At 39.6% G+C, this 11,962-nt stretch overlaps 1 protein-coding gene across 1 annotated transcript in view; it reads left to right on the forward strand.

Moving 5' to 3' along the window:
• LOC135472877 (lysine-specific demethylase 6B-like) overlaps positions 1 to 11,121 on the forward strand; it is a 29,034-nt gene extending 17,913 nt beyond the window's left edge. The window contains exons 10-15 of the mRNA XM_064752584.1: positions 780 to 919; positions 4,501 to 4,675; positions 5,129 to 5,226; positions 5,658 to 5,812; positions 6,620 to 6,749; positions 8,283 to 11,121. Coding sequence (XP_064608654.1) covers positions 780 to 919; positions 4,501 to 4,675; positions 5,129 to 5,226; positions 5,658 to 5,812; positions 6,620 to 6,749; positions 8,283 to 8,309 — 725 coding nt within the window. The 3' untranslated portion in view covers positions 8,310 to 11,121. The remainder of the gene's footprint in view (positions 1 to 779; positions 920 to 4,500; positions 4,676 to 5,128; positions 5,227 to 5,657; positions 5,813 to 6,619; positions 6,750 to 8,282) is intronic.
• Positions 11,122 to 11,962: the final 841 nt, after the last annotated feature.

The raw sequence follows: 11,962 nt of genomic DNA on the forward strand, positions 1-11,962 counted from the left end.
GTGTCCAAATGGTTTGTATCTACTGTTTTCTCTTAGGGTCCAAATTACTGAAAAACATTCTCTGAACTTTTTACCTCAAGTGTTTGTACACCAAACATTTTGCCCACTCACACATTAACTCTAGCACGCAAGGCCATCAGTTGTAACAACATGACATCATTAATGTCAGCCTCCCCTGGATGATATTAATCATCTTCATCTTATTTAGAAAAAAGGTTAAAAAAAATTATTTATTTGTGCTTCAGACACCCTAGTGTATCACAAGCAAAAAAGCTTTAATCTTTCTGTCTGGAACTTACCTTTTTGTGTTTGTATTTATTGTGCATTATGTGGTAAGCTATGGTTTAAAAGATAAAGTGGACAAAAGTACATAAACAGAATTGAGCTTTATTGTGGAAAGATTTAACAGTGGATCAGCTTATGCCTGTCATTAAGCAATACCAGTCTAGCTTCATGGAATGTGAGCAGGATCAACGCCACTGAGATGCTTGTGCTCCATCCATAAATACTTGTTTGTTGTATAATCTCTTTTACATGTACGAAACAGACAATCAAAACTTGTTTGTTGTATAATCTCTTTTACATTTACGAAACAGACAATCAAAAAGCGTTTTGAAAAAACACATTTTGCATTTGATAAAAAAAGTTCTTACCTCTAACATAAGCACATCTATTGGATCCCGATGTCATTTTGTAATTGTGCGAGGTAGCCTATAACGCACCTGATAATCTGGTGCGCTATAGCGAGGCTACCCTGTATGTGAAGTAAAATATTTCAGAAGCTGTCCCTCCTGGAGCGTCTACACCCCATGCACGACCTCGCCCCCCGGTGGTCACAATGCAAGACTTTGCTCGGAAGATGGTTGGCAGTGACACGATGACTGAAGAGCAGGTCCAGCAGATTAGGGATCAACAAGAGGTTAATACTAGCATTCTACTGTAACTACTCTACTGTTGCTAGGTTTTACACCATCATGATAAAACTTGAATACTCAATTTCACCTAAAGATTGACAGATAGATGTAAAAATACACTTTCAGTAGAACTGAAAATTCCTTAAAATGACACTTTTGATGCCAGCACATGCATTTTTCTGATAAGAAGTTAATCAAGCTTCACAAATGACTCTAAAGTGGCATGTTAAGGTGGATGAATCCAGCTTAATTCAGCAAAATGTGTCTGCTCAAAAATGCTAAACTTGGGGAAATACTGTAATTTTGAGTAAATGTCCCAGTTACGAATTGTCACAGAAAGGCATGAATTTTGAAAATGTTTGAGACACTCGTGAAAAAAGTCATGAATGTCCTCTTCTTAGAGCGTATTCTTGTGCTGATGTTTTTATTTCTATATCTCACACTTTAGTTGTGTAATACAGGTGTTCAGATTTTGTTGTTTCTTATGGTAGAAATTGAGTACAAGTATAGTGTTAAACAACAATAAAGTAAACAAAGAGCAGTTGTTTCTACTGGGTAGTAAGGTACTGACGAGCAGGTGTTTTTACTGGGTAGTAAGGTACTAACAAGCAGTTGTTTCTACTGGGTAGTAAGGTACTGACAAGAGCAGTTGTTTCTACTGGGTAGTAAGGTACTGACAAGAACAGTTGTTTCTACTGGGTAGTAAGGTACTGACAAGAGCAGTTGTTTCTACTTGGTAGTAAGGTACTGACAAGAGCAGTTGTTTCTACTGGGTAGTAAGGTACTAACAAGAGCAGTTGTTTCTACTGGGTAGTAAGGTGCTGACAAGAACAGTTGTTTCTACTGGGTAGTAAGGTGCTGACAAGAGCAGTTGTTTCTACTGGGTAGTAAGGTACTGACAAGAGCAGTTGTTTCTACTGGGTAGTAAGGTACTGACAAGAGCGGTTGTTTCTACTGGGTAGTAAGGTACTGACAAGAGCAGTTGTTTCTACTGGGAAGTAAGGTACTAACAAGAGCAGTTGTTTCTACTGGGTAGTAAGGTACTGACAAGAGCAGTTGTTTCTACTGGGTAGTAAGATGCTGATGAGCAGCTGTTTCTACTGGGTAGTAAGGTGCTGACAAGAGCAGTTGTTTCTACTGGGTAGTAAGATACTGACAAGAGCAGTTGTTTCTACTGGGTAGTAAGGTACTGACAAGAGCAGTTGTTTCTACTGGATAGTAAGGTACTGACAAGAGCAGTTGTTTCTACTGGGTATAAGGTCTGACAAGAGCAGTTGTTTCTACTGGGTAGTAAGGTACTAACAAGAGCAGTTGTTTCTACTGGGTAGTAAGGTACTGACAAGAGCAGTTGTTTCTACTGGGCAGTAAGATACTGACAAGAGCAGTTGTTTCTACTGGGTAGTAAGGTACTGACGAGCAGTTGTTTCTACTGGGTAGTAAGGTACTGGCGAGCAGGTGTTTTTACTGGGTAGTAAGGTACTGACAAGAACAGTTGTTTCTACTGGGTAGTAAGGTGCTGACAAGAGCAGTTGTTTCTACTGGGTAGTAAGGTACTGATAAGAGCAGTTGTTTCTACTGGGTAGTAAGGTACTGACAAGAGCAGTTGTTTCTACTGGGTAGTAAGGTACTGACAAGAGCAGTTGTTTCTACTGGGTAGTAAGGTGCTGACAAGAGCAGTTGTTTCTACTGGGTAGTAAGGTGCTGACAAGAGCAGTTGTTTCTACTGGGTAGTAAGATGCTGACAAGAGCAGTTGTTTCTACTGGGTAGTAAGGTACTGACAAGAGCAGTTGTTTCTACTGGGTAGTAAGGTACTGACAAGAGCGGTTGTTTCTACTGGGTAGTAAGATACTGACAAGAGCGGTTGTTTCTACTGGGTAGTAAGGTACTGACAAGAGCAGTTGTTTCTACTGGGCAGTAAGATACTGACAAGAGCAGTTGTTTCTACTGGGTAGTAAGGTACTGACAAGAGCAGTTGTTTCTACTGGGTAGTAAGATACTGACAAGAGCAGTTGTTTCTACTGGGTAGTAAGGTACTGACAAGAGCAGTTGTTTCTACTGGGTAGTAAGGTGCTGACAAGAGCAGTTGTTTCTACTGGGTAGTAAGGTGCTGACAAGAGCAGTTGTTTCTACTGGGTAGTAAGGTGCTGACAAGAGCAGTTGTTTCTACTGGGTAGTAAGATACTGACAAGAGCAGTTGTTTCTACTGGGTAGTAAGGTACTGACAAGAGCAGTTGTTTCTACTGGGTAGTAAGGTGCTGACAAGAGCAGTTGTTTCTACTGGGTAGTAAGGTGCTGACAAGAGCAGTTGTTTCTACTGGGTAGTAAGGTACTAACAAGAGCAGTTGTTTCTACTGGGTAGTAAGGTACTGACAAGAGCAGTTGTTTCTACTGGGTAGTAAGGTGCTGACAAGAGCAGTTGTTTCTACTGGGTAGTAAGGTGCTGACAAGAGCAGTTGTTTCTACTGGGTAGTAAGGTACTAACAAGAGCAGTTGTTTCTACTGGGTAGTAAGGTACTGACAAGAGCAGTTGTTTCTACTGGGTATAAGGTCTGACAAGAGCAGTTGTTTCTACTGGGTAGTAAGGTGCTGACAAGAGCAGTTGTTTCTACTGGGTAGTAAGGTACTGACAAGAGCAGTTGTTTCTACTGGGTAGTAAGGTGCTGACAAGAGCAGTTGTTTCTACTGGGTAGTAAGGTGCTGACAAGAGCAGTTGTTTCTACTGGGTAGTAAGGTGCTGACAAGAGCAGTTGTTTCTACTGGGTAGTAAGGTGCTGACAAGAGCAGTTGTTTCTACTGGGTAGTAAGGTACTGACAAGAGCAGTTGTTTCTACTGGGTAGTAAGGTACTGACAAGAGCAGTTGTTTCTACTGGGTAGTAAGGTACTGACAAGAGCAGTTGTTTCTACTGGATAGTAAGGTACTGACAAGAGCAGTTGTTTCTACTGGGTATAAGGTCTGACAAGAGCAGTTGTTTCTACTGGATAGTAAGGTGCTGACAAGAACGGTTGTTTCTACTGGGTAGTAAGGTGCTGACAAGAGCAGTTGTTTCTACTGGGTAGTAAGGTGCTGACAAGAACAGTTGTTTCTACTGGGTAGTAAGGTGCTGACAAGAGCAGTTGTTTCTACTGGGCAGTAAGGTACTAACAAGAGCAGTTGTTTCTACTGGGTAGTAAGATACTGACAAGAGCAGTTGTTTCTACTGGGTAGTAAGGTGCTGACAATAACAGTTGTTTCTACTGGGTAGTAAGGTGCTGACAAGAGCAGTTGTTTCTACTGAGTATTTAAATTTCTTCAATGACTAACTTGCAAGTTGCCCTTTTTGCCTGATTCGGAGAGTTCTGTTGGTTTTGGAAAGGTCCGTTGAGGTTTGTGTGGGATGTAGAATTATATCCTACTGGGAAAATGTTACTTTTAGCACCAAAAGTAATACTCTGTGACATTTACTTGCCTCTAAAATGCGCTATTGGGGTGAAGTTTTAAGCCATTCAGGGTACATGCCCTCAGCAGAACACATACGTAGGAGCAGAGCCAAAAATTTGGAGCAGAGCCAAGTTTAACTATAGCTACCTATGTGTTTTTATTTCAGTTGAACATGATGTACCAGTTAATACTGGCCCAGAAGAAAGCCAAGGAGGCGGCCATGATGGCTGAGCTGCCAGGAATGAAAGTGAAACCAAAGTACGAGTATGACTCAGACGAGGACACAGAGGGTGGTACTTGGGAGCACAAACAGAGGATGAATGAGATGCAGGCCACCAAGGGTAAGCACTGGAGGCAATGGTACTGAGCCCTCAAAGGCTTTCAAAGGCCTTTGTGATATTTGACCAGAGTCATTCCTTTGAAAGTCCTGTAATTCAAACTCAGCATTTTAAAATCTAAATGTGCATGTGTCCATTTGTCTAAAATTGCTTGTCTTTTTCATGCTGTATTGATTTGTAAGCTTGGCTTTTGTTGTTTGTATTTTTTGATAATTGCTGAAGTACTGGCCAGAGTTAACAAGTTGTTTGCTTCTCCTTAGCCTCTAGGCTGTAATATTTCAGGCAAAACAGTTAAAGTACCTGTGGGATGGGAACCTTTTAAACATAATTTCTTAAGTCCTTATAATTTTGTGTGAAAATTAGTAATAATCCCACTCAGAATTTCCAGGAATAAATGAACACTGGCCACATGTACATGTTATTACGCCCTAAGCGTCACAAACTTAATTCCTGTAGATTGGGCAGATGAACTGACTCAGAGCAATAAAGGGAAGCATTTCATTGGTGACTTCCTGCCTCCTGACGAACTGGAGAAATTCATGGAGACTTACAAGGTGAGATGAAATAATGTATAATCAGATGCTATAAAGTCTGCCACATATTACCACAAACAAAACATTGTTTCGCCAATTGATATCTTGTCACGTATCCTGAAAGCCCCTGTCTAGATACAGAAGCAGAGATACCTATGGAAGATCAGAAAAATGTACTTGACCATGCAGGTTTTATATTGAGATTATATGGATAATAATTTTTTGTTGATTCATTAGCAATGGATAAATAATCTTACCAATTTCTAAATGCTGAGAAAACAAGCCATTCTCTTACTGAGAAGTACTTTGGGCATCCCTGTTACTGGCAGCTGAGGTTATTTTTCAGTTAGTGTGTATATGGACAAGACAGAGGTTGCAAATGGAGCAGTCATTTGATGTACACATTTACTCTGATGACTGCAAATAAACCTATGTCTGTTGTTGTTGAAAAGGCCCTAAAGGAAGGAAGAGAACCTGACCTATCTGACTATAAGGACTTCAAGTTGACCTGTGAGAACATTGGCTACCAGATGTTACAGAAACTAGGCTGGCAGGAGGGGGAGGGGCTTGGCTCTGAGGGACAGGGTATCAAGGCACCTGTCAACAAGTACGTAGGCTCATAAGGCTGAAAAGGGCATTGGAGAAAAATGGTGTCGGGCCAGAAAGCTGAATGGAGCAGCTAATTAATGGTGTCATGCATCATGGCTGAATGGGGTGACAGATGAATGGTGTCCAGCAGCAAAGCTAAATAGGGCAATAGATAAATGGTGTCCTGTCACAAAGCTGAATGAAGCAACAGATAAATTGTGTCAGTCAACATAGCTAAATGTGGTAACAGATAAATGGTGTCAGGCTACATTGTTGAATAGGGCAACAGATAAATGGTGTTAGGCAACATTCATGTAGCTAAATGGAGCAACAGATAAATGGTGTCTGGCAACAAAGCCGAATGGAGCAGCATAGATTTTATGATAATGGGGCCCAGCAGATTGTGGATACATAGATAAATGGTGTCAGTTAACATAGCCAAACAAACTTAAACAGCAAAGCATCATTGGGTTGTGCCACAAAGTTTGATGAATAGGGGTAACAAAGTTGACTTGATCTCTTTCTTGCTCTGAAAGTACATTTGGTTTATGGATGTTCAAGTGGGTTTGTATGGAGTTTAATGGAGTAAATGGCAGTTACCTTTGCTTTCCGGTGTAAACATAATGTTCTCTTCATATTTATGTCATGTTTTAGGGTATCAGCATGTAAAAGTTTGACTTTGATTAGAATTAAAAGTATGTGTATTTGGCTCTCATTAGGAAAATTAAGTTGCTTACTTTGTGACTTAACCTCACTTGTGATTTCATCAAATGCCTCACAACTGGGACCCAAACTGTATCTGTTTTTGTGTCGGTTGTGTTATCAGAGGTAACACAGCCATGGATGGGAAGGGTCTGGGAATTGAGAAGCCAGATGCCCTGAACAAAGATGACGATGAATATGATGCGTTCAGGAAGAGGATGATGTTGGCCTACAGGTTCAGGCCTAATCCACTGGTGGGTCAACCCATTTCCCAAACATATGCTGGTATAAAAGAGCAACTTCAAGCAAAGTTTTATTGATAAAGCTACATTGGCTGAGTGGGTAAACGTCTGGTTAATTTCATCAGTTATTTAAGGACAGCAATGTATGCTTGAAAAGGGTTGTGGTTTCATCAACTGAAGTATATGCTTAAAAAGGTTGGCAGTTTGCCCCATCCACTCTGGTTTCCTCCACTAAGTACTTGTATGTGTTATAAAGGTTGGTGGTTTACCCCAGCCGCTCAAGTTTCCTCCACTAAGTACTTGTATATGTTATAAAGGTTGGTGGTTTACCCCAGCTTCTCGGGTTTCCTCCACTAAGTACATGTATATGTTATGAAGGTTGGTGGTTTGCCCCAGCCGCTTAGGTTTCCTCCACTAAGTACATGTATATCTTATAAAGGTTGGTGGTTTGCTGTAGCCACTCGGGTTTCCTCCACTAAGTACATGTATATGTTATAAAGGTTGGTGGTTTGCTGTAGCCACTCGGGTTTCCTCCACTAAGTACATGTATATGTTATAAAGGTTGGTGGTTTGCTGTAGCCACTCGGGTTTCCTCCACTAAGTACATGTATATGTTATAAAGGTTGGTGGTTTGCTGTAGCCACTCGGGTTTCCTCCACTAAGTACATGTATATGTTATAAAGGTTGGTGGTTTATGCCAGCTGCTCGGGTTTTCTACATTAAGTACATGTATATGTTGTGAAGGTTGGTGGTTTGCCCCAGCTGCTCAGGTTTCCTCCACTAAGTACATGTATATCTTATAAAGGTTGGTGGTTTGCTGTAGCCACTCAGGTTTCCTCCACTAAGTACATGTATATCTTACAAAGGTTGGTGGTTTGCTGTAGCCACTCGGGTTTCCTCCACTAAGTACATGTATATCTTATAAAGGTTGGTGGTTTGCTGTAGCCACTCAGGTTTCCTCCACTAAGTACATGTATATCTTACAAAGGTTGGTGGTTTGCTGTAGCCACTCGGGTTTCCTCCACTAAGTACATGCATATGTTATAAAGGTTGGTGGCTTACCCCAACTGCTCGGGTTTTCTACATTAAGTACATGTATGTGTTGTAAAGGTTGGCAGTTTGCCCCAGCCACTCGGGTCTCCTCCACTAAGTGCGTGTATATGTTATAAAGGTTGGTGGTTTACCCTAGCTCCTCAGGTTTCCTCCACTAAGTACACATATGTTATAAAGGTTGGTGGTTTGCCTCAGCAACTCAGGTTTCCTCCACTAAGTATATGTTATAAAGATTGGTGGTTTGCCCAGCCGCTCGAGTTTCCTGCACCTTACAAAGCTGAAGGCTTGAGCATGACATAAACAAAAATCAAATGTCCCTCAATTTATCATTTTAGCATAATTGGTTGGATAAGCTTATTGGTAAATTGGAAAGAAAAAAAAAAACCTTCTGTTATGAGGAAACATTATTGTAAAATGAGCAAAATAATGTTAACATTTTGGTTAACCCCAGTGAAACTAATAAACAAATCAATGTCTGTACTTTCATTATAGAACAATCCCAGGAGGCCATACTACTGATTGTGTTGGAGTCCCATCTGGGGAGGTTGTTAAGACGCCTGAAAGAAACTTGACAGGGAGTTGGACTGAGTAGTATTACTTGATAAATGATAAATTTGTCTGAAGTCTGTGCAAAGTTAATGTGAATATCAGTACCATGTTGGAAATGGCATTAAACACTGCGGAAGAGATCAGAGCCAGCTAGACTTGCTAGTTTTATTTTGTTGCTTTTTTTAAATTAAAATGTGGCAAAGTCCATTTTGTAAAGTGTATGAGATATACAGTAAGGAACCTATCATTTCCCTGGAATTCTTTCCAATTACATATTATCACCCTGCAGTTATAAATTTGTGAAAAACTGTGAAATTTGATGTGATTTACAGTATATCAGATACATTTTTACGTTGTTTTCTGCTGAATAGTCACCCTTTTGTTCTACTGTTTGTACAGCAGGGAGATGGTGAGAAATTCTGTGAAATTACAGGTGATTTACATTGGACATGTTCATCCTATATCATAAGCTCATGTAACTTGTTTCTTATGCCTTGTTTAATGCAATATTGTGTACGGGGGAACTTAACTTTAATATTAGCTTAGCTGTTGTAAAACTTGTAAGCTTGGTTAAGTCCAGTTTGTGCTGGCTTCCTCTCCGGCTGTAAGTGGGAAGGTCTGCCATCAACTGAAGGATGATCATGGGTTTTCCACGAACTCCGCCGGGTTTCCGTCTACCATAATGCCGGCTGCCGTCGTATAATTGAAATATTCTTGACTACGATGTAAAACACCAATCAGATAAATAAAATCAGTATAAAACTTCTTCCAGGATGGGTAGATTTTGAAGCTGGTTATGTCAGTGATTTTACTCCAGGCAGATATGGAGAAGTGAGATGAGATTTGATAAAATGTGAACACCTTAGTCTCTTCCTGCCTTTGTCATTTTCAGCTCTGGCTATTAGTAAGGTTGCCTTATGGAACGGAGTCCAAGTTTCTCTCTAACATTGCTATCTTGTTTTAATGGTGGTACAGCAGTGAGGCTTGATGGCACTGAAGTATGCAGCTCTTTTGTCAGGTGCTTCAGTTGTACAAATGGTGCATATATAGAGGCATTAGTACAGCTTAGTGCCAAATAAAAGTGCTGAAAAGTATTTCTCTCACAGATGACACTGATCAAGATACAGCTTTTTAAAAACTAAGCTAAGCTTTTGTCGTACGAAATCATTTGCATGCTAAGACCAGTGTTTTAGGTTATGGGTTGCCATTGAGTCATACGTCACAAAACATTTGTGTATGTAAAAGGTGTTGTATATTGAAATATGCTGATAAGAAGTATTAAGAAGTTGCTGTAACTGACCTTTAAAAACCATAACTTTAGCTATAAATATATGTTCTTCCTTAATACACATAGATATTTACATGTATTTTAAAGCTCTGTTAATCCAGTGTCCCACTGGTACAGCTGCAGCTTTAAGTCAGAATGTTTGTCAGATACCTGCAGCCGCTTGTTCAAAGGTGTATTAAAAGTTACAGTAAGCCAGGCTTAAGTTTTAATACCAATTGTGGCCTAATACAAAACTAAAGGGACTTCAGTCCAGGCTAAAATTAATACAAGGATTACCAACTAATGCATGCTTGAACAACTTGGCCCTGGTGGTTGTCTGTGGTTTATTCTAAATCTTAATACCAATGTCATACAAAGTACAACAGTGAAATAAAAAAAAAAAATAATACCAGTGATTCAGGTTGTTTTGGGATGTTTTTGCATTATTGGACTGTTGTATATATTACGCTGTTAAGAGACTCATGTATATACCATAGTAAGTATCCACATGTGTGCCAGGTACATGTACGTGCCAAGGTGTTCACCAAGTCATTACGTGACTTCATTCACAATATGACATATAAGAACCTGTTCCAGAACTGATGTCTATAGTGCTAAGATTTCTTGACAGCATTTAACAAACAAATAGCAGGTAGATTTTAGTGAAGAAAAGATCGTGGCATGAAAATTTTTCCAAGGAATGGGACTCAAATGTGTTTGTGAACTGATTTATGCAGCATGTGATTAAGGACTGTTCATATTTTATTGTTAACATCAACAGTGTTTGTATATACATGTGTGTGTTGATTTAAGTTTGCAAAGAGGGACCAGTTTTTGTGTGAAGCTAATGAGATTTGCAGTCGCTATCTGTGATGAAATGGTAAATAGAGGTTGAGAAAACTATTTACAGAAGCCAGACAAAAATAAATTTTCTTATGTGAAACACAAACACTTTTAATTGAGGTTAAAATAGATATATGTGTAATTTGCACAGTGGCATATAATGTTTTCTTAGTTCAAAAATAAATAAAATTGAATAAAATATTTCATGGTTTAGTCAGTTTTTATGATTTTTTAACTGAAGGGAAAGACCACCAAATTCAGCAGTTTATCACATTGGGCTATGTGTTCTTCAAGCCATGTTCCACATGATTTTTTTTGTTCTGTGGAAGAATGTTTGCTTTTTGAATGTCAGTTATGAAAGTGAAATCTGTACTGTTTTTTTTTTTTACTGTACATACAAAATGTATATCCTGAATTAACTAATCACTGAGGTTGTTACTAATGGTCATTTCATAAGTCAATTTTCTGGTAATGTAATACATTACAGCACCATAAAGTGTGAGTCATGAGGAAAATTACAAGAAATGGTTTTACAGTTTTCTTAAAGTGGACTGAGGTCAGATCTAATGCAAAACTGTCAATTACTGATTATGGCTATACAGTATATATCATTGTGCTTTAAAGTTGAGGTCATGTTAGGTCATTTCATGGGGTACTTTGTGAAATAAAGGATGCGACAATTTTATATTGGCATTCTCTGTGATTGCTCTAGGGTTTAGGTCATGTCCCAATTTTTATGTCATCTTATTGGCAGGTTCCTTTTGCTAAATCAATGTTTTCACGACGCCAGAGTATAGGCTGTACACTCAAATTCAACTCTGCCTGGTTTGGCTGTGGCTGAAGTCCGTAACATGCACCTGGGAAAAGAGTGGTGCTGTATCCCGTGGTACTGTGGAATCATGTAATCGAGAAATATTTTTAAAAAATTGTGTTGCAATAAGCATCAATCAAATAACTGATCAAAATAGTTCAGTCAAATAACACTTGGTTTCCTTCCTTACCGCTGTGAGCGGACTCCATCACAAATTTGGCGAGTAACGCAAGTGTATCGCTACGGATCTGATGAAGTCTGCATGCCTGATACTGATAGCTCCATTTCGCAGCAGGATATATTTACACTGTACGTAGATCAATGGACAGAGGTAGGTAAACTCACATGTAAACTGGAGTTTATCCAGAAAGAACTCTTGCCTACGGTCTTGTTAGTTTAAACCATAGTACCCTTGACCAATAAGGTTGAGTGGTCAAACCGTGCTTACCTGCCCCATTAGCACAGTCGGTAGAGCGTCTGCATCAGGAGCGGTAGGTTCAGGTTCAATCCCGGGACGGGTCACACCTAAGACCTTGGAAAAGAGGAGGTTGTAATTTCCTTGCTTGGCATTCAGAATTAAAGGGTTAGTGCCAAGACCTGTATCAGTATAATGGCTCAGGCGAGGCGGCTTACTTGCCTTCGGTAAGTGGTCTCAGTGAAGCAACACTAGATAAAAGAGCGGTGCAAATCCATTCTGCAACA

The sequence above is a fragment of the Liolophura sinensis genome, chromosome 8 (assembly GCF_032854445.1).
Source record: "Liolophura sinensis isolate JHLJ2023 chromosome 8, CUHK_Ljap_v2, whole genome shotgun sequence".
NCBI classification, from domain to species: domain Eukaryota; kingdom Metazoa; phylum Mollusca; class Polyplacophora; order Chitonida; family Chitonidae; genus Liolophura; species Liolophura sinensis.